Here is a 23,148-nt window from a genome sequence, read left to right as displayed (position 1 = left end):
TATTGGAAAACTTAATAGAATAATAGGTTATTTAAAAGTATAAGTACTATTACTTACAAACAGTACCTGTTACAATATAGTAACATCCCATAAACACACCCTTGGCAAAGGCAAATTCAGTAAAATAGATTGTCTCACATGCAATTCTCCAGTCTCGGAGGAAAAGCAAGAAGAGAAAACTCAGAGAGAGAGTAGCAGGGAAAGATGTACTGCAGCTTCCACATATAACTTCAAGATCCCAGCAACAACTGCTACTGAAAAACTAAAACTAAAAATCCTGGTTCGGTGGGAGATTGACCCCACCCATTCAGGCTGCTTCTATTGTTCCAACTTGTTTAAAAAAAAACCAAGGCCTCACAAGCTGTTTACTTTATTGGATTCAAATTGATAGCTCATCACCTCTGTCTGAAACCTCTCCTCAAAAGAAAAACCAGGACAAAAATACACCTCTAAAAGCCATAGTATTGTCACACAGCATCTGTGGGAAGAAAGCAGAGTTAATGTTTTAAGTCCATAGATTTTTCGTCAGAGCTAAGAGCAGTTAGGAAAATGTGGCTCTTATGCTGAAGGTGAGGTTGGGGAAGAAGGGAATGTTGAGTGGATAGGTGGAGGTGGAGCTCAGTAAGACAGAGATGGGAAAAGGGGAGTTAATGAGTGATTATTGATGGAGGATCAGGACAGAAGAGAAGCTGAATAAGTGAGGATGAGAGCTGAGAATTACAGATAACGGGTAGTCTGTTCTGAAAGCAAACCATCAAATGTGTTCGCAGGCTGAGAGTGGGTGAAAATGCATCAACTGAGTAAAACTCAACGTATGTCATAACAAGACTGGGTTTTGGGGTGGGTAAAGTAAACATAGGAGGAGGGAATCAAACTCTCAATTTATTGATCTCGATATTGAGTCCAGAAGGTTGTAAAGCTCCCAAGCCGAAAATGAGGTGCTGTTCTTCCAGCTTGGCTGAGTTTCGCTGGAGCACTGCAGCAAGTCTGAGGCAGAGATGTTGGCCAGTGTTGAAGTGTCAGGGTCATTTCTGCGGACAGAACGTAGGTGCTCTGCAAAGCGGTTGCCCAGACTGCATGCTGTCTCCAGCAGTGTAGAGGAAACCACATAGCGAGCAGCAAATACACTGAGGCTAGACTGAGCCAAGTGTAGGTAAAGTGCTGCTTCACTTGGAAGGTGCGCCTGATGCCTTGGACAGCGACGAGAGAGGGGGTAAATGAGGAGTTATTAGACCTTGTGTGGTTGCAGGGGAAGGTTGCCATGTAGCTGTGGGGACGTACTGGGAATGGGAGGAGGAGTTGTCCAGCGTTACTGACAGTGCTTGTCAAAGTCCTGCACTCGGTTCACTTCCAGTTGGTCGGTTTCTGCAGCCCAGCTGAACAGAATGCATACAGTGAGTGGAGCACAGCTAGCAGGCATGCAGAGAGAGAATAACAGCAACAAACAATTGGACATGGCAATCACTGCCTAGTGCCTTTGGAAAGGGAGTTCAGCATTTACAGCATCTCCAGGCAGAGGATGACGGATTTTGTGAGAGGGTGAATTGGGAATAATGTAGCTGTAGCATTCAGCTGAACAGCACTCAGCGTCCCCAGCAGGGAGGTGGGAATGCTACAGTCGCACTTTTTATCAGGGTGAGGGAAGTGGTTGAAAGGCGGATGTCGAAATGAACTCTAACAACCAACGATGTAGTTTGCTGACCAGAGAGTTCCCCTTGGGAGGTCACCTGACGCACCGTCAAAGTGACTTCCCATCTTTCATGTATACAACAGGAATAGGCCATTCAGCCCTTCGAGTCTGCTCTGCCATTCAGGATGGTCATGGCTGATCATCAATACAGGATCCTGTTCCCACCTCCCCAAATCATTTCATCCCTTTCTTCCAAGGAACTACATCTGATTCCTTAGTGAAATGTTTTGACCTCAGCTACTTTCTGTGATAGTGAATTCCACGGTCTCCCGACACTCTGAGTGAAGACGTTTCTTACCTTCTCAGCCCTGAACGGTCTACCCTATGTCCTTAGACTGTGACCCCTGTCTCTGGACTCCCTGGTCATCGGCATCTGTCCTTCCTGAGTTTATCCTGTTGAGTCCTGTTAGAATTTAATAGGTTTCTATGAAATCCCTCCTCATTCTTCTAAACTCCAGTGAATATAGTCCTAACCGCTCCATACATCAGCCCCATAGGTCATGCCATCCCAGGAATCCGTCTGGTAAACCTTCACTGCACTCCCTACATAACCTGAACATGCTTACTCAGGTCAGGAGACCAAAAGTGCATATAACATTCGAGGTGAATAATCCTCCCAGACCTCTGTTCTCAATGTTCCTGAGGAGGAGGGCTGGAGGTGGGGGTGTGAGCTAAGAAGGTAAGGGACATTCTAGCTGGCAATTTCGCTCATCACATCTTCCTACTGTTGAATTGGAAAAATAATTCTTGGCAGCCGACCAATGTTATGTCAAACTGCAGACACAATGTAATTTTGCCAATGCGTAGCCTTTCCCCAAGGCCAGTGTCGTTGACCAGGTTGGGGAACTGTTGTGACTCTGTCCATCACTTTGGGACCATTTTAGTCTTTTTTCAAGATCAGAGTGTTTTTTTATGGATGCGGGCTCTTGTTATTTTTAAGCAGGGACTGGGTGACGTGCTCACTAAATTGTCTCATTTACAGGGTCACATTGTCCTCCAGGACTGCAAGGTCAATGAACTACCACCCAACCCTGATGAACCAGGAAAATTCCTCTTTGAAATCGTTCCAGGTATGCCTCTCTCTGCCAGAAATCCCTAAGTACCAAGGCATCAGCATTTCATTCATCCACGCCAGGTCAATGTGGCTCCCAACTCACTCTCCCACTTGGGATCTTGGACAGGGAGCCAAGTTATCTCCAAGGAACATCCCTGGGCTGGGGAGAGGCAGGGGAGGCCAGCCACAGAGGAGGGACAAGCAGGCAGGTCTAATATACCCCCTCTGCTGCCCATTGTCTGGATATATTCAAAACCCAGGAGCAGACTCACAAGGTGGTATCTCACTGAGCCATCAACCCCTCTTAGTGAAGGCTAGGTTCAGCACCGGTCCCATTGTGGCCTTGCTCCTCCCGATTACATCTTGGCCCTTGGAGATGGGACCACTCCTGCTGCCTATTCACTTCTCAGCCGCTGATGCTGACCCCTGGGCTCCCAGCTCTGGATACCCTGACCTGAAACTCTCCATCTCTCTCTCTCTCTGCTCTCCTCTAAGGCCTTCCTTAAAAAAAAATACTAGAACTGTAACACACCAGGGGAAGAAAGGAGTGTCATAGTCTGTGGGCTTTGCTCAATAGTTTGAGTTATAAGGAGAGACTGGGACTTTTTTTTCCACTGGAGTAGAAGAGGTTGAGAGGTGACCATGTGCAAGTTTTTAAAATAATGAGGGGCATGGATACGGTGAATGGCAGATGTCTTTTCCCTAGGATGGAGGATTTCAAGGCTGGGGGGCCCATTTTTTAACGAGCGGAGAGAGATTAAAAAAAAACATGAGGGGACGATTTTTTTTAAAGCAGAGGGTGGCTCACATGTGGGATGAACTTCCTGAGGAAGTGGTAGATGTGGATACAGTTACAATGTTTAAGAGACATTTAGCCAAGTACATGAATAGGATATGGGACAGGAGCAGGCAGGTGGAGATTAGTTTAGTTTGGAGTAATAGTCAGCATGGACTGGTTGGACCGAGGGACCTGTTTCTGCACTCTGTGACTCAATGACTATCAAAATGAGGCCTTGCTGTGATTCTGCAAAAGCTACTGTCACACAAGGCAGTAGCCAGCATGAGATAAACTGAAGTGAACCAACGGCCCCTTCCCCCAGTATGTGGGGTTGACCCACAGCCTCCAGGACAGTTCAGAGGATTTGACCCAGCCATGTGGAGGCTGTGGACAGAGCCGGATATATTTCAGATCCCGGAGACACCAGCCTGGAATCGCTGACGCTCCCCTTGGGTTTTCCACCTGGAAAGTGAGAGGAACAAGGCACAATGTCCAGCCCACTTCATGGATTTACAGCTCTACCTGCTGCTTTACACAGTCACTCAGTATCACACTAGGCCACTGGCACACAGAACTGTGGCAGTTTTCACACACAGACACCTGGGCTGAGGGGAAAGGAGGATACATTCATTTCCAAACCTTCAAGCCTGGCTGCGTAGGTGGGGAAACACAGACATCACAGTCTCCCTCCGACACAGCCCAACAGCCACAAACTGTGCTCCGAGTTTGCACAGGATGTGGTCTCAGGGGAAGAGTAGTTTTTGTGAAGTGCCAGCAGCCTCCTGGTGAGCAGGGGAGCTGGTGGGTGGAGGGTGGGGTGGGGGGGAGCGGGAAGAGAAAGAGAGAGAGAGAGAGAGAAAGAGAGAAACAGCCTTGAACTGCACTGCCACTCCAAGCCATGAGCAAAGGTGCATCTCACTCACAGCAACGTTCCTTTCCCAACATCACTGTGATTCAAACAGGGAGTTTGTTCACATTCCAGCCTACACTGTTTAATCCCGACCCAGTTCCCCGTGCTGGAAATCAAGGGAGATCCCACACTCCAATGGAAGATGAGAAAGCTCAGGGCCTTTACCCGAAATGGGTGACTGTGCCCTCTGAGTGGGCAAACTGCAAAGCAAGGCTGGCACCTAACCCCAGGGTGGGAGTGAGACCAGGGAGGGTGCACTTTATGGTCTACCCCTCACAACCCTGGAAAGGTTGATGGGGACAACCACCTTCCTGAGCAGGCACAGTGCGTGTCTCTGTGTGAGAGAGTGAGTGAGAGGGGTTTCAGTGTAACCACAGCTCTGGGTGATCAGCCAGGATTCCCACAGACCAATAAGGTCTGCTGTTTCATCCTCTTTCTGTGTGCAGCATGCAGGGAAGAGATCCCAGGAAAACCTCCCTCAGGATCAATCCTTGGTGACTGCAAGAATTAAAGTCACACATACAGGGGAAGCTCACACTTGGCGTCTGCTACCCTGTTCAATATCACTGCTGCTGTAGTGTTCCATATCAACTCCACAGGACCAAGCCATTCTCCATAACCCCCTCATCCAGCATCTGTTTCTGTCATGAACATACACAATAACTGAGCCTTCATTGCTCTCTAGGGTAAACAATTCCCCAGGTTCACAATCCTCCCAAGTGCAGACATAACCCTGCACTCCATTGTCAATGGCTGACCCTTTGGTCCACAGATCCCAGCTCCACAGTGAAGTGGAGGAGCATAGCCATCTATCCCTTTGCCCTGATCACAGCCAGTTAGCCAATACACAACAAAAATACATCCTTCCCCAACCTTCCAAAGACAAGCAATGGCCCAGCTGACCCTTTTTATGCAAATTTGAGTACCAATAAATCAAACAAACTTATCATCAAAGGATTATCTTCTTAAAGGAGCAGTCCCTTTTTATACGCCTGTCAATCAAGCGAATTCATCAACTGTTTCATGAAAGAACTGCCATTAAAGGGGGTATTGTCAACTAAACTTGAAAGGAAACTGAACTGTTTACAGGTGGGATGCTGTGTTGGAGAGAGATGGTTCACTCCAGCTCCTGTGGTGCCCACTGGAAGAATGGTGGGCCACTGGGTCCGATTTCCAGATCCCAGGATAGACCCAGAAGGAGATTTCATCTGCCCAGCACTCCCACCAATCTACGGCACAACCCCTCCCCAGCCCTCTGCTGCACACTGAAGTGCAAAGACAAATTTGAGAATGAAAATAAGTTGTGACTTGTGAAAGTGTGGAGCTCAGCAGTCCAGCTCTGCATGTACTCAAGGTACTTCATCGATCAACAGCTTCCTCCTGTTCAGGTGTATTTTTCAAGCGACCTGTCCAGCTATGTGTCACACACCGCAGGAGCAGGTCAGACTTGCACGCTGGGCTTTCAAACCCAGAGGGTGGGACACTGCCCCTGTGCCACAAGAGCCCCTCTCCCACTGTCTCTCCTTGACAATGTAACGAGCATTCTGTCCTGAGACTGCGAGCTCATGTTCTCCACTCCCCAGGCAAGGTAAGCCACACTTCAGCCTGTCACCTTGTCCGAGAATTTAACTTCCCCACGGGACACGTGAACTTTCCAACCAGGAACAAGAACCAGATCATGATCTCATCGAATGGTGCAACAGGCTTGAGGGGGCTGAATGGCCTACCTCCGTTCCCGTGCTCCCACGTTCCTGCAGCTTCAGAACTGGGTAGAGGGTGGAGGAGCAGAGGGAGGAGGGAACCCAGCTCAGCGAATTGCACATCTTTCAGTCAGCTGTTCAGCCAGCTCTAAAACCACTGGCTTCAATGACGTTGGCTGCTTCAATTCGGAACAAATTCGGAGCTTGTCCATCACTGGGACATTGTGGGATGGCTGGTTAGGAGAGATCACAAGGTTCAGATTTTCCTCAGTAACAATCCTTGCAGCTGCAGTAGAGCTTTAGTTTAGCAGTTCTGGTCACCTCACTGGATGTAGAGGCTTTGGAGAGGGTACACAAATGGTTTACCAGGATGTTGCCTGGTTTGGAGAGTATGAGTTGTGAGCAGAGACTGGACAAACCTAATTTGTTTCCACTTGAACATTGAAGGCTGAGGGGTGACCTGCTTGGAGTTTACAAAATTATGAGATGCATGGATAGAATCGATAGTCAGATAGTCTTTTTCCCAGGATAGAAATGTCAATTAGTCAGGGAAATAGGTTTAAGGTAAAATGCGGTAAGTTTAAAGGAGCTATAAATGGCAGGGTTTTTTTTAACACAAATTTTTGGAATAAGCTGCCAGAGGAGATGGTGGAAGCAGGTACAATAACAACGTTTAAGGGGTTTGCTGATAGATATATGAATAGGCAGGGGAATAGAGGGCTACATACTGCGTAAGGCAAAAGGTTTTAGTTTAGAAAGGCAACATGTGTCAGCACAGGCATGGTGGACTGAAGGGCCTGTTCCTGCGCTGTACAGTTCTTTATTACCCGCAGCAGTATGCCAGTACTGTGGTAACTGAGCTATGCCTGGGCACAGTTCAATGGAATTCCTGCTTGTCCTTGGAGTAGGATGGAATGCTGGGCTGGCCAGGAGAGGGCAGCAGCATTCAGGGTGACTCGAGAGTGGAGGTGGAGAGGTTTAGGGTCAGCTGGGGCCCACAGTAGGTGTTCTGGAACTGCCCAGCCACAAGCCCAGGTCAGAAACCTCCCAGGATGAAGGACCCCTGCATTCAGGAATGAATAGCGAGTTGGCAAATCCAGGGGAGAGGGGAAGGTTTGGCTTGTTGCATTGGCCAATGTTCAGGTCATCGGTCGATTTGTGGTGTTACCTGTCGTGTTCGCAAAGGTGAGAAACCGCCCTTCCACATCGCCTCTCTCTGTCCCTCTTCCCCAACCCCCGTTCTCAATCCAGCCCCAGCACCGTGGTCTCCAGCTCCTCAGATAACTTCTCCACAGCCTTCACGTCTCCACCTCGACGCCCACAGTCTCCAGCCCTGCGTACAGATCGTGTCCTTTGCTCTTTCAACACTGGTCTGCCCACACTGTCTCCATGACCCCTGAGCATCCATGGCCGTTTCCAGCTGTACATCAGACCCTGCCAAGCCCTTTCCTGAACAGGTCCTTGGCCTGACTTGAGGGCATAAACATCACTGCACAAGACATGAGACTTGTTAACACAGAAACACACAGGCTCCTTCCTTTACCATCTGAGAGGGTGGCATCAGCTTTCTACCAGCTGGGAGCTTGTATGCTTGCCTGAGGTTGAAACATAAAAACATCAAGCGATGTGTTGCACTAAAATGCATGCAGCATATGAAACAATGGTGACACAGTTTGAAATTGCCAGGTACGATGTTGTGGAGTATCAGAGATATGGCTGGAAGAGGATCAGGGCTGGGAACTAAATATCCAAGGATACATGTCCTTTCGATGGGAAGACAAGGTGGGGTTGCCTTGTTGTAAGAAATGAAATTAAATCGGCAGCAAGTGATAGAGCCAGAAGACATGGGAGCAGAGTTAAGGAAATGTGAAGGAAAAAAGACCCTGATGGGAGTTGTGTACAGGCCTCCTAGCAGTAAACAGGAGGTGGAGAAGAAAATAAATCAGGAGATAGAAAAGGCAATGTAAGAAAGGCAGTGTTAGAGTAATCACGGGGGACTTCGACATGCAGGTGGACTGGGAAAATCAGGTCGGAAGCAGATCTCAGAAAAAGGAAACTGTGGAATGTCTATGACTTGGTTTTTTTTTGTGGAATAGCCCACTAGGGAACAGAGTAGTTCTGGATTTGGTGATGCGTAATGAGACAGACTTGAGTAGGGAGCTTAAGGTGAAGGAATCCCTCAGGGGCAGTGACCATAAGATGACAGAATTCACCGCGCAGTTTGAGAGGGAGAGGCTGGAATCATGTGTAACAGGATTACAATCGAGTAAAGGTGAGGGAGAAGCTGGTCAGAGTTGATTGGAAGGGCAGCCCTGCAGGGAAGCTGATAGAGCAGCACAGGCAGGCGTTTCTGGGGATAATTCGGGAGGCAGAGCATGGAGGAAGAAACATACACAGGGGAGGGTGAGGCAACCATGGGCTGACAAGAGAAGTCAGGGACAGCATTAAAAGCAACAGAAACAGCACATAATGTGGTGAAGATTAGTGGGAGGTAGAGAATTGAGAAGCTTTGAAAAACCAGCAGAAGATAATTAAAAAGCAAGAAGCAGAAGAAGATGAAATATGAGGGTAGGTTAGCTAGTAATATAAAAGAAGAATTTTTTTAGACATGAGAGAGATGAGAGTGGACATTGGACCGTGGGAAAATGATGCTAGAAGAAGTAGTAAAGGGGAACACAGAAATAGCAGATGAACTGAATAGAAACTTTGCATCAGCCTTCATGGTGGAAGACACCAGCAACATACCAGAACCTCGAGAGAGTCAGGGAGCAGAGGTGAGTGTACTAGCCATCACTGAGAAGGTGCGAGGGAAGCTGAAAGATCAGTGGGTGGATAAATATCCCAGAACAGATGGACTGAGGCCCAGAGTTCTGAAGGAGATTGTGGATGTGTGAGTGGTGATCTGTCAGGAATCACTGGAGTCAGGGAGAGTCCCAGACGAGTGCAAAATGGCTAATGTAATATACCTGTTTCGAAAGGGAGGGAGGCAGAAGACAGAAAATTATCGGCCTGTTAGCCTGATCCTGGTCGTTGGGAAGGTTTATTAAGGATGAGATTGCGGAATACATGGCAGTGCATGGTAAAACAGGGCTGAGTCAGCATGGCTTTATCAAAGGGAGGTCATGCCTGACCAATCTGTTAGAATTCTTTGAGAAGCTGATGAGTAAGTTAGACAAAGGGGAGCCAGTGGACGTGATTGATTTGGATTTCCAGAAGGCCTTTGACAAGGTGCCACACAGGAGGCCACTAAATAAGATAAGGGCCCATGTTGTTAGGGGCAATGTACTGGCACAGACAGAGGATTGGATGACTAACAGAAGCCAGGGAGTGGGGATAAAGTGGTGTTTTTCAGGATGGCAGCTGGTGGCGAGTGGAGTTCCACAGGGGTCAGTGTAGGGACCACAACTGTTCACGTAATACATTAATGATCTGGACGAAGGAACTGAGGGCATTGTCGCTAAGTTTGCGGATGATACTAAGATAGGTTGAGGGAGGGTTGTGTTGAGGAAGCCAGGAGGTTGCAGAAGGACTTGGACAGGCTCGGAGAGTGGGCAAAGAAGTGGCAGAGGGAATACATTGTGGGAAAGTGTGAGGCTAAGCAGTTTGGCAGGAAGTATAGAGGAATAGGCTATTTTCTAAATAGGGAAAGGATTTGGAAGTCTGAAGCACACAGGTACTTGGGGGTCCTAGTTCAGGATTCTCTTAAGATTAACATGCAGGTTCATTTGGCGGTTAGGAAAGCAAATGTAATGTTAACATTCATCTCAAGAGGGCTAGAATCCAAAAGCGGGGATGTAGTGCTGAGGCTGTATAAGGCCCTGGTCAGACCATGTTTGGAATATTGTGAGCAGTTTTGGGTCCAGTGTCTAAGGAAGGATGTGCTGGTGTTGGAGTGTGTCCAGAGGAGGTTTACAACAAAGATCCCGAGGATGAAGGGCTTGTCATGTGAGGCGTGGTTGAAGATTCTGGGTCTGTACTCATTGGAATTGAGAAGAATGAGGGGGAATCTCATTACGGAATACTGAGAGGCCTGGTTGAGTGGACATGGAGAAGATGTTTCCGCTAGTGGGAGAGACTCAGACCCGAGTGCACAGCCTCAGAGTAAAGCGATGACCCTTTAGAACTGAGATGAGGAGGAATTTCTTCAACCAGAGGATGGTGTATCAGTGGAACTCATGCTGCAGAAGGACGTGGAGGCCAAATTATTGAGTGTATTTAAGACAGAGGTAGATACATTCTTGACTGGTAAGGGGATCAAGGTTTGCAGGGAGCAGACAAGAGAATGAGGTTTTGAAACAGATCAGCCATGATTGAATGAGAGAGCAGACTCAATGGGCTGAATGGCCTCATTCTGGCCTATATTTTATTATCTTATGGTCTTAGAGGAACAGAAGTAGGCCATTTGGCCCCTCAAGTGCGTTCTGCCATTCAATATAATCCTAACCTGATCATCGATCTGAATACACTCATCCTGCCCTCCCCCCATATCCCATGATCCCTTTCAGCTACAAGAGTTTTATCTACGTCCTTCTTGAAAACACAATGTCTTGGCCTCAACTGTTTTCTGTGGCAGTGAATTCCACAGGCTCCCCATTCTCGGAGTGAAGGCATTTCTCACCATCTCAGTCTAAAAGATTTACCCCTTACCCTCAAACGATGACGCCTGATTCTGGGCTCCCCCAGCCCTTCGGAAACATCCTTCCTGTGTTTACCCTCACTGTCGTTCTTACTACCTTATAGCTTTCTTTGAGAGCCCCCTCTTCCTTCTGAACTCCAGCAAACACAGTCTTAACCAACTCAATCTCTCCTCAGATGATAGTTCTACTGTCCCAGGAATCAATTTGGTAAACCTTCGCTGCACTCCCTCTATAGCAAGAACATCCCTCCCCCAGATAAGTAGTCCAAACCTCCACACAGTATTCCAGGTGCGGTCACACCAAAGCCCTGTATAATTGCAGTAAGAAAGCTCCTCGGTATGACCAGAGACTATGCCTGATGTATGCGATACAGTTGCATCATTGTTCCTCTGCTGATCGTACTGATGTAGCACATTCCCCACTCTCAAGAAGCCACTTGATATCACCTTAGCCACCTCCACAGCCTCTGTTATTTATATCCGCTGTTGAGAGGAATCTCTGATGACATATCTGACTTCAGACTGCCAGACGCCCATGGTGACGTGAGTTGGTGTTGAGCAATTGTGACTATAGAGGTGGATTCGGAGTTGGGCTGCCGATCTCAAATTGGTTGGAGGTTCAGTGCCGATGGATTGAAAACCCTGCTGTTTGCTGACATTTTTCTTGTTTGGTGTCTCACAGTGGGCTATGGTGACCGGGAGAGGACAGGAAGTGCTCAGGAGTCCCACATGCTGATGGCCAATTCACAGAGCGAAATGGAAGATTGGGTGAAGGTGATTCGCCGGGCAATGGGAACGCTGTCCAGTGGAGGTAACCAGACTATACTCCGGCATTTGTCTCGCATCTATCCTTGTCACTGCTGTATCCAGCTGCTCCTCAGTGTTTCGCACCAGTGTTAGGAAGTGAATGCATGTAGGCTCACGCAGAGGGATGGCCTCTGGGTCTGTTCATTCATGGGCTGTTGGGATCACTGGCTAGAGTGCCATTTATAAACCATCACTCATGGCCCAGGGACCACTTGGGTGTCAACCACACCATTGTGGGACTGGAGTCACGTGTAGACCCAGATTGGATGAGGATGGAAGATTTCCTTCCTTCAAGGAACCAGACTGGGTTTTTAATGACAATGTTTTTGTCACCACTGGGTCCAGCTCTCCAGATTTGTTTTCTAAAAATTGAATTTGATTTTCCCCATCTGGCCAGGGTGGGATGCAAAGGCATGTCCCCAGATCACGAACCTGGATTCCTAGGCCATTGACATGACCACAATGCTGTTGGTGCCCCATGCCCGTCATCCTGGATGGTAAGCTGAGGGGCTCTTTCCTGCAAAGCCCAGCAATGCAGTCTCCCCAGCCCTCAATCAGCATCACACAAGTACATGATAACTCCTCACTGCCAGTGCCATCCTGGCCTCCCAGCTCCCCACACTGCCTTGCCACCCTTGTAGGACTCGGAGAGTGCAAAATGAACAGAATAGAATCCCTACAGTGTGGAAACAGGCCATTTGGCCTGACAAGTCCACACCAACCCTCCAAAGAGCATCCCACCCAGACTCAACCAACACACTATCCCTGCACTTCCCGTGGCCGTTCCACCCTAGCCTGCACATCTTTGGACAGTGGGAGGAAACTGGAGCACCCGGAGGAAACCCGGGCAGACACGGGGAGAATGTGCAAACTCCACACAGACAGTCGCCTGAGGGTGGAGTCGAACCTGGGTCCCTGGTGCTGTGAGGCAGCACTGCTAACCACTGAGCCACTGAGCCACTATGCCACCCCTTTCTTCCAGGAATGTGCCAATATTCTGAAGTTGATCACCAGCTGGCAAGGGGCTCCACGAGATCCAATTGCAACTGGTCTGCTCTGGATTGGAGGATTGAAACAGGAAGGTGTTGCTATAACTGACCAAGGAACTAGTCAGACCCCAGCTGGGATCCTGTGAATATTTTTTGAGCTCCTTATCGAAGGAAAGATAGGCTGGTATTGGAGGCAGCCCAGAGGAGGTTCACTCAGCTGGTCCCGAGGATGGACGGACTGCCTTAAGAGGAGGGGTTGAGTAGGTTGGGCCTGTACTCACTGGGGTTTAGAGGAATGAGAGGTGACCTTATTGAAACAGAAGATTCTGAGGGAGGGATTGACAGGGGAGATGCAGGGAGGGTATTTCCCTGTGGGGGAGGGTCTGGGACCAGAGGGTGTAATCTCAGAGAAAAGGGTCACCCATGTCAGACAGAGATATGGAAGAATTTCTTCTCTCGGAGGGGAATGAATTCAGACAGCCTGTTGAGGCTGGGTCATTAAATCTATCCAAGGCTGAGATAGACAGATAGACATAGGAGGGGATAATGCTCGGTGAGTTGAGTCTGACTGTTTGGAGCCTACATGTCCTCAACTTAAGTTTGTGCAATGGGATCCAATCTGGGTCTATCCATGACGTCAGACAGTCACACACCATTCAATGCTGGGTCTGGGTCTATTGTTTCCGTATCATGAGTGAAGCCCTAGCTCAGTAATGAGGAGAATGTACCCACATCAATCTTACCGGGATCTGGGATGCTCTCCCTGAGAATTGGGATGGAAATAGATCCTATTGATAATTGGATTGGAGGGGTGAGCAGGTCCTTGAGGATGATGAGAGAAGCACAATGGCTCTTTCAGAGAGCTGGTATGATCCTTTCGTGCTCCAGGGTTTGAACGTTTGGATGAACCTGAAAGGGGCCAAGTTGCATAACAGCGACCTCGGAGCATAAGCCCCAGGAAATGTGCAGTTCCCACCACCATCTTGACTCGAGCACTTCCTCTTCCTTCAGCTGTCTTCGGTCAACGCCTGGCAGACACGGTGGCATATGAGCAGAAGTTTGGCCAGCACCTGGTGCCCATGGTGGTGGAGCAGTGTGCTGACTTCATTCGGAACTACGGGCTGAATGAAGAAGGTATCTTCCGTCTTCCAGGACAAGACAACCAAGTCAAAGAACTGAGAGATGCTTTCGACTGTGGGGAGAGGCCGTCTTTTGACAGGTAGGCAGATTAATATTTTCAAATGCTCACTCGGGCTGCTTCTATTCTTCCAACTTGTTAAACAGAAACTCAAGGCCTCCCAAGTTGTTTATCTTCTCGTAGACTGCTCAGTACCTGTTCCCTGATATCTCTCCCTCTGAAATAAACCAGGACAAAACATACCTCTTCAAGCCACAGCATTGGCACCCACTCCATGTCCTCAAACTCAAACCAACCGTCTGGTTAATGGCTCTGATGCCATCACGCAACCAACATGACCTTGGAGAGAGATGTGTTTCTGTTCCCGTTATCACGACATAAAACACTGTCAACGTCACCGCTTTCGTTACTCGGTGACACCTTCCGTCTGGATCGCAGGCTGAGTCCTTCGGCAAAGGTACCTCCTGTATTTGTAGAGGGCTCCACACACACGCTGCACAGGCCCTTCTCTGAACTCTCCACACTTTTCCAAAACACTCACTTTGGAAGGAATGGAGTGCACTTTTACTGGGGAATCACAGAACCAAACCAGTCCAGGAGGAAGCCACTTTGTCCATTGTGACCGCACTGGCTCTGTTATCTCGTGCCAGTTTCCTTCCAGATTCCCAAATGCCTGCACGCCATTACTGTCCAATGGCAACTTGATGGCCCTCTTAAATGCCTCAATTCAACCCAACATCAGCATGTCATTCTTCTCAATTCACCCAGAGGTCTCACTGAAGAGACCGCTAACTGAAGTAGAAGCTCACAGAATCGAGGGAGCATTACTGAACCTGGCTGGGAATTAGTTGAGTGGCAGGCGATAGGAAGTGGGGAGAATGGGGAAGCGGTCAAACTGGCAACATGTTGACCGTCGGTTTCCCACAGGGATCTGTGTTAGGATCTCAATTATTCACATTCTTCGGTAATAACTTGGATAGTGGCATCGAAAACCATAAAATCCAGATTTGCTGATGACACAGAGTTAGGAGGCATTGTAGATAGTGTAGATAAAATTCCAAAGTGAGTTTGATGGTCTCAGTGAATGGGCAAAAACTGTGGAGGATAGATTTCGATAGAAGCAAGCATTTTGCACTGAGAAAGGATAGATCATAGTACTTTCTAGGTGGAGTTAAATACAGAGGATGTCCAAAGAGACTTGGGGTTCAGATGCACAGATCGTTAAAACGCCACGAAGAGGTGCAGAACGTAATCGAGACGGCTAATGGAATACTGGCCTTTATATCGAGAGGATTAGAGTACAAGGAAGCAGACGTCACATCTCATCATGGTTAGACCCCACTTGGAGTACTGGGAGCAGGTCTGGGAACTGTGTCCTTCTCTAGAATTTCGAAGATTAAAGGGTGACCTGATCAAAGTCTCCAATATATTAACTGGAAAAGACAGGAGAGATAAAGATAAACTATTTCCGCTGGTTTGGGATTCTTGTACTAGGGGGCGTAGTCTGAGAATTAGGGCCAGAGTATTCAGGGGAGATGTTAGGAAGCATTCCTATACTCAAAGGGTGATAGAGGTTTGGAACTCTCTTCCACAAACAGCAGTGGATGCAGGATCAGTTGTAATTTTTAATTCTGAGAGAGAGAAATGTTTGTTCAGCAAAGGTGTTAAGGGATATGAGCCAAAGGCAGGCAGATGGAGTTAGACCACAGATCAACCATGATCTTATTGAAACGTGGAACCAGCATGAGGGGCTGAATGGCTTCCTCCTGTTCCTATGTTTCCTGATGCCATGGATAGAAAGAAAAGGATGAACAGGGAAAGATCTATTGGTCCACTCGATCTGTCCCATATAATTATGATGCCTCGGGTCTCACAATAGATGGATACCTGGTGGAAGACAGGTCATCTGCAGGAGCGATGAATAAACTCAGACAGAGGAAGACAGAAACGTTTGCAGGCAGCGTCCTGCTCGGACTGAGCTCAGGAGACTTGGAATGAACAGTAGCTGTCAGGATAATCTTCACTTTGTCTCTCCCCACCAACAGCACTGCCCCACAAACCTCACAGCATGTGGGGTAAGCTGGTGGCAAATGTGAGACTTGAGCAACAGCAAGTATGGAAAGAGCAGGGACAGCAAAGGACAGGAGAGGGCAGAGAGGGCGTTTGGCAGATCCTGCCCTTTACCTTGCTCCACTAGGTCATTCTCCTCCAAAGACTCCCATCACACCTCGGCAGTAACTATATAATCCAAGCTCTTGCTCAGGGAGATGATCTGATGGAATTGCAGGGTAAGTTGAAAGGGCATCTGAGCACTGATCTGCTGCAGAATGGGTTGGCTGGAGTGTATTTGGCTCACCCTGAGCACCAGGAGCTGGCGTCTGCACTGTTCTGCTGAGTGGTGCTGTGGTCGGTCAGCAACGTTTGACGAAGGTTAGGTGTAGCCCGCACTGCCCCTTAGCTCTCTGTGCAATGACTGTGCAGTGTTTCAGGGAAACATCATGTTTCCCCAGCGGGGAGTGGTCTTAAACCCTGACTTCACAGGCACAGAAAGAGGCCATTCAGCCCATTGTATCAGTTCGATTTCCCACACATCCCTGCACATTATTTCCATCCAGAGAATTATTCAACGCCCTAATGCATTGCACACAAACAAAGGCAAATTGTTAAAGACCTTTTCGATGCATTCTCCCCACTGTGTACAATTCTCAGCCTATGGGCAGGGCAATCACATCATTCTTCATTTCACCATCTTCTCCAGCATTCTCCCATCCCACCCCACCCCAAACAGAATGCAAACCAAAGTGATAAATTCATTCAAGAAAATGGCACTGGCCAGGCATGGCTAGCTTTGTCCCTGAGAGGAAGCACACACCCAAGCCTGACTGAATCAGGGTCATGGGACATGGGTGTCACTGGCTGGGTCAGTATTTATTGCCCCTTGAGAAGGTGGGGGTGAGCTGCCTTCTTGAACCGCTGCAGTCCATGTGCTGTAGGTTGACCCACAATGTCCTGAGGGAGGGATTTCCAGGATTTTGACCCAGTGGAGGAACAGCGATATATTTCTAAGTCAGGGTGGGGAGTGACTTGGAGGGGAACTTGGACAGGGTGGTGTTCCCATGTATCTGCTGCCCTTGTCCTTCTAGATGGAAATAGTGGTGGGTTTGGAAGGTGCTGTATGAGGATCTTGGGTGAATTTCTGCAGGGCATCTTGTAGATAGTACACACTGCTGCGACTGAGCATCGGTAGTGGAGGGAGTGAATTTTGAAGGTGGTGGAGGGGGAGTCAATCAGGTGGGATTAATGTTATTAATGTCAACTAACATTCACATCATTCCCATTCAATCCAAGTCATTTTATCCAGTAATTCACTTGAAATTGAAATGTGGGTGATATGGGCTTGAATTCCTTTTGTAATTGGAAACAAGAAGCTGGGGGCTACTGAACTCACCTGTGGGAAAAGTCATGACACCTATGGGATTATTTGTGAATGAATTCCTTTGAATCCTTCCCTTTTCCTGCTGCCCACTATCTCTTCATTGGGAGCTAAGATGCTGACACTTGGCTTTCTCTTCCAGGAACACTGATGTGCACACCGTAGCCTCACTCTTTAAGCTGTACCTGAGAGAGCTCCCAGAACCAGTTGTCCCCTGGTCTCAGTACGAAGACTTCCTGGCCTGTAGCCAGCTCATGAACAGCGATGAGGAGCAGGTACGTTCCAATCCCTGACCTGTACCTCTGTGTTGTGCAGTGTAGTGTCAGCGGACGCACTGCGTGACAGTCAAAACTGAACCGAAGGTCACAGACTTGCTGCTATAGGAAACCATTTGTGTTCAGTGAGAAGCTGAGATGACAGGAGGAGTCACAGCATGTTTCAGAGGGATGACAGGCTCTGATTCTGAGAGTAAAGAGGAACTAGGCTCAACTGTGTTCGGGACCTGGAAAGTCACAATTTGATGTCTCTGATACCTTACCATGGCTGATGGAGAGAGAAGTATGGACCCTCCTGTGGTTCATTGTTGCAGCTTTATATGACTTTGGTTAGGCCACACTTAGACTATTGCGTTCAGTTCTGGTTGCTACAGGAAAGGTGTGGAGGCTTTGGAGAGGGTGCAGAAGAGGTTTACCAGGATGCTGCCTGGATTAGAGGGTATGAGCCATAAGGAGAGGCTGAAAAAACTCAGGTTGTTTTCTCTGGAGCAGCAGAGGCTGAGGGGAGACTCGATAGAAATCTATCAAGTTGTGACTTGCATAAATAGGGTTGATGGAATTTTTCTTCCCAGAGTCAAAATGTCTCAGACTAGGGGATCATGCATTTAACGTGAGAGGGGGAAAAGTTCAAAGGAGATGTGAGATGTTTTTTACACAGAGAGTATTGAGAGTCTGGAACACGCTGCCAGGGATGGTGATGGAAACAGATACAGTAGGGACATTTAAGGGACTTTAAGATATGCACATGGATATGCAAGGTATGGAGGGATATGGACCAAGGACAGGCAGGAGGGATTAGTTTAATTTGGCATCATGTTCGGCACAATATGGTGGGCTGAAGGGCCTGTTCCTGTGCTGTATTGTTCTATGTTCCTCCCACTGGACATCTGGCAGTACCTGTCACTGAAATGGTGCTTTGGGATCCTCCTCAGCACAGAAAATGTACCTCCTGGAGTCTTCTCGTGGGCACAGGGAAATGGTGCGGGTGTTTTAGCTAATGTGACAATGCCTTCTCCATCACACAAGAAATTGGGGCATGGATGTTGTGGTATTGAAGGATCCAACAGACATTTATTACAACTAACTATTATGTAAGGAGAAAGACAATGACATCCCTCAGGCACAGAAGTGTCCGGGCTAACATTAAGCATCTGAGTTTAGCACAGAGGAGCATGTTTCCAGTCGAGTGTCATGCTTCAAGTGGTCTGGGGTAAGATGGAGAATGAGATCTTTCTAGCCTCAAGTCAAAAGTTGTGATACAGTGACAGTATCACAAGCATGGCTTTTAAAGGCACGCTGACATATGAGACATCACACAGCAGGGGGTGCCTCATTATACTGACCCAGTGGAACGTGAAGGAAGTTATGGGGCTAGACACTGAGTAGCCTCTCTGCAGTCAACTGTAGAAAGCAGTACTTGAATGACAGCCAGGTCACCTTGAGGGACACCGTCCAGCAGAGAAGGCGTAAGCAGCCTATGGAGAAGGGGCATCGGACCCCGAAACGCTAACTCTGCTTTCTCTCTCTCTCTCTTTCTCTCCGCGGATGCTTCCAGACCTGCTGGGTTCTGAAGAAGGGTCCAGACCCGAAACATCAGCTTTCCTGCTCCTCCGATGCTGCCTGGCCTGCTGTGTTCCTCCAGCTCTACACCTTGTTAGCTCTGATTCTCCAGCATCGGCAGTTCCTACTGTCTCTCCAGCACTTTCTGCTTTTCTTTCAGCTTCCCAGAATCTGCAGATCTTTCGTTTTATATCGACATTATTTCAAAGTCCCTGAGAAGCACGATTAGGTTTGTAAAATCGAAGAGCATCACATTGGAAGAGGAATGGGGATAAGGGAAGAGGTGTGGCCTGCTGGATCCAATGTTTCCCATCAGGACTGATTGTCAGGCAATAGACAGGGGACTGGGACGGTGAACAGAGGTTCAGAAGTTGCACCAGAAATCAACAAATATCACTCTTTCAAATATTTGCTCTCAGGCCGGGCAGAATGGACAGTGAGAAGAGACAAATCATCTGAATTGTGACTTTTTCTCCACAGGGGCAACAGGAAGTGATGAAACAGGTTTCGTTACTGCCTCAGGCGAACTATAACCTGCTCAGCTACATCTGCAGGTACTATCCCTCCATCCCACCGCGCCCCCCCCCCCCCCCCACGCCATCAGAGACACTCACTGTGATCCCAGCCTCAGCCCCTCTACAGCTACCGCTGGATCTTCAGAATAGATAGGCCATTGCAAACCATGTGAGACAGGGATAAGGGAGTGGGACTGGGAGACAAGGAATCTGGGAGAGGGGTAATACGGGGCTCAGGAGAGAGCAACATGGATCATGTAAAAGGGGATGTGAGCTCGCAGCACCAGGGAATGTTGGAATGGGAGTGGATGGAGTAGGATTGGAAGCAGGAACATCAAGTTGGGAATAAAGGGATGTCTGACGTGAAGAGGTGGAAGTTAACGGTTCAGGATTTCAAGACTTGACACTGTCTGAATGGACCAAATAATAGTGTTTCCCTATCACAGGCCAGAAACCTGATGGATTTCTGCACCAAGCAGTGTTGATCCTACTCATTCAAAACAGTCTGAAACTGGAGGAGGATGTGTTGTGCATCCACTGGCAGTAATCAGTTCATCTGAGGCTGAACCTTGGAACAGTATCTCAGGTGGTTCCCCAACATGGAACACTTGCTGGGTAACTCCCTAGGGAATGGTTAGGGTTCCCGTGAGCGCAGAGGGGAGGAATTATGTACCATCACCATCGCGAGAGAAGTGGAGCTAAAGGCAGACAAGACCCCCTGGTCCCCCTGGCAGGGATCCTAAAAGCGATAGCTGCAGAGAGAGTGGATACGCTGGTTGTAATGTTTCAAACACTGGGGGAGAACATTGATTCAGCTGGAACTTTCAAAAAGGAAATGGGATAAAGGCTGAAGGTGTTTAAAAAAAAATCAGATCTGGGGAAAGAGCTAGCATGGAATGGAGGGGTGCAGTGGCATCTGTGCTGTTGTCTCACATTCAGCCCTGACACTGTTCTCCGCAAAAACCATTTTGGGGGCGATTGGTTCCTGAGGCTCGCAGAGTGAATGTTTATTTATTTTGTTTTGTTCCCCGGCCAGGTTTCTATACGAGGTCCAGCTCAGCTCCAAGATCAATAAAATGAGCGTGGACAATCTGGCAACTGTCATCGGGGTGAATCTCCTCAGACCCAAACTCGAAGATCCCGTGGCCATCATGAGAGGCAAGTCCAGGTCTGGCGGGTGACCAGAGGCCAGTCCAAATCCTCGCTCGCCTGTCACATCTCTGGTTTGTGTGGTTCTTGGGACAGGGCCTGGAGACCAACACGAGATGCTACAGTGGGCAGCTGCGTCTGCTTCTTCAGGGTGGGATACATCATTGCGGAGAGAGACTGACACATCAAAGTGCCAACTCGGCATCACTGTGACGGCAGGTCAGAGGCTCGGAGCCTGAGGCTAGGCCAATAACTCCCCGAAGGCTCTCGCCATCAACAAGGTCCCAACCCAGGAGCATTTATCAAATACTGTCCACTGGGCCTGGAAGGTTTCAGCTTCAACAGGACGCTCACCGTCATCTGCTTAATTAGCACCAGAATCCACAAGCATCCACTCCCTCCACAAATAACACTCAGTAGTAGCAGTGTGTACCATCTACAAGATGCACTGCAGAAATTCACCAAAGATCCTCAGACAGCACCTTCCAAACCCACGACCACTTCCATCTAGAAGGACAAGGACAGCAGATACATGGGAACACCACCACCATCAAGTTCCCCTCCAAGCCACTCACCATCCTGACTTGGAAATATATCGCCGTTCCTTCACTGTCACTGGGTCAAAATCCTGGAATTCCCTCCCATTGTGGGTCGACCTACAGCACATAGACCACAGTGGTTCGAGAAAGCAGCTCCCCCCCACCTTCTCAACGGGCAACTGGGGAACAGTCAACAAATTAGAACGTAGAACAGTACAGCACAGTGCAGGCCCTTCGGCCTACAATGTTGTGCCGACCTATTATCCTACTAAGATCAAACCCTACCCTAAGATGCATACCCTACATTATACTATTATCCATGTGCCAATCCAAGAGTCGCTTAAAAGTCTCTAAAGTATCTGACTCCACTACCACTGCCGGCAGCGCATTCCACACACCCACCGCTCTGGCCCAGTCAGTGATGCCCACGCCCTTTGACAGAATGAGAAACACTGAAGCTATCCCTGGAAGAGATTACCTGTTCTGCCCTCATGTGTTGACCAAGTTACACCGAGTAAAGGAAAAGAAACCCTCCAATTGTGTGGCTTCACAAGACAGCTGACAGGAATAGGGCAGCACATGCGACATGTTCTGGATTATGTGCATGTACATTAACTGATGAGGTGTGGCTAACTTGCCGTTCTTGCCTGGAGCATTGGGACTTTAGGCTGGTGTAGAAAAGTGGGCCTGGAGTGTTCCTTCTTCGCAATGTTCATGTTGCTTGCACATATTTGGTAGAAACATGGGGCTTGCAAATGTTCCATTCAAAAGTGGAGCGACGTCAGTCAGAAATGGGATGGGGGGTTGGGGCGGCGGGGTGGGGGCGCTGCGTGGGGGGTGGCGGGGGACAGGAGGTGTCCGGGGAACTGGTGGGAAGACGCAGCAGCCAGATTTCAGATCCCAATCCTGATCCACAGTGAGCTGAAGCCCGGCATTGACACCGTGGAATTGGCGAAGCTGGAGGCAACAGCAATACCCTGCAGTAAAAGCTGAAGCCCCAGGGTGGGGATGGTGAGGACTGCTGACTGGAAACTTGCTCAATGCATCTTCGAGGGAGCACAGAGAAGTGTGGCTGTTTACCCCAGGCCTGGCCAACAACTGAGAATGCTCGACTGATTCCAACCGCAGGCTGTGGCAGAGGGCAGAATTGGAAGAGTGTGCGGAGAGGGTTGGAGGTGAGCGGGTGATATAGTTTTGAGCTGAGGTCAGTGTGGGGCTTGAAGGGCATTTTGCAGCTGGCGGAGCTGCACAGGCATTCACCCCCCCCTCCCCTTGTCGTTCTCAGTGTCAGAGCTCGCATGGTGGGAAAGTGCTGCTGACTACGTGCTAAAGCTCGGTTGGACAATAACCAGATCCTCTCTCTGTGTTTTTCTCTCTATGGAGACAGGGACTCCACAGATTCAGAAGCTGATGACTGTTCTGATCAGCAAACATGATGAACTGTTCCCAAAATACAAGGACAAGCCTCCTTCCCCCTCCTTGAGAACGAGTGCCCAGCGAAGCATGGTGGGTTGGGGTGCTGCGGACCCGCTAACTGGAACAACAACGAGAACACACAAGGTGAGGGTCAGCGGCCGAACTGAGTGTCTGACTCCAGGCTCTCTGAATCACCAGTGCTACAGCTCACCCTGGGCCAATTTCCTTCCATCCCACTTCCAGCCCACAGCAACTCATCAGATGGCTCTTCCTGTCTCATCCCAGGAGACCCAAGGCCTCACTTTGAAGAGGCACCCTCCGAGGATGGGGAGCGAAGTGGGGAAGTTTCAGGGAGGTCATTTGGAGACCAGAGATTTGGACACAGCACCGTCCATGTTTCCTCAGGGAAGTGAGGGCTGACAGAACTGAGAGCTCTCTGAGATGTCTCCTAGGGCTGGGGTTCGATACAGAGTGAGGTGGGGACAGAGTCAGGGTGGGGGTGGGTTACAAAGTGAGGGGGGGTGCAGAGTGATCTGGGGTGGGGTACAGAGTGCGTGGG

At 48.8% G+C, this 23,148-nt stretch overlaps 1 protein-coding gene across 1 annotated transcript in view; it reads left to right on the top strand.

Annotated features, from left to right (window-relative positions):
• LOC109919935 (rho GTPase-activating protein 25-like) overlaps positions 1-23,148 on the top strand; it is a 75,524-nt gene that overhangs the window by 579 nt on the left and 51,797 nt on the right. Inside the window, exons 2-8 of the mRNA XM_048621269.1 lie at positions 2,673-2,760; positions 11,451-11,579; positions 13,576-13,783; positions 17,278-17,410; positions 19,451-19,524; positions 20,522-20,643; positions 22,561-22,786. Coding sequence (XP_048477226.1) covers positions 2,673-2,760; positions 11,451-11,579; positions 13,576-13,783; positions 17,278-17,410; positions 19,451-19,524; positions 20,522-20,643; positions 22,561-22,786 — 980 coding nt within the window. The remainder of the gene's footprint in view (positions 1-2,672; positions 2,761-11,450; positions 11,580-13,575; positions 13,784-17,277; positions 17,411-19,450; positions 19,525-20,521; positions 20,644-22,560; positions 22,787-23,148) is intronic.

This window comes from Rhincodon typus, unplaced genomic scaffold, assembly GCF_021869965.1.
Source record: "Rhincodon typus isolate 14 unplaced genomic scaffold, sRhiTyp1.1 hic_rhity00000355, whole genome shotgun sequence".
In the NCBI taxonomy this organism is placed as follows: domain Eukaryota; kingdom Metazoa; phylum Chordata; class Chondrichthyes; order Orectolobiformes; family Rhincodontidae; genus Rhincodon; species Rhincodon typus.
The sequence above is the reverse complement of the archived record's forward strand: the minus strand, read 5'-3'. Positions and strand labels throughout refer to the sequence as shown.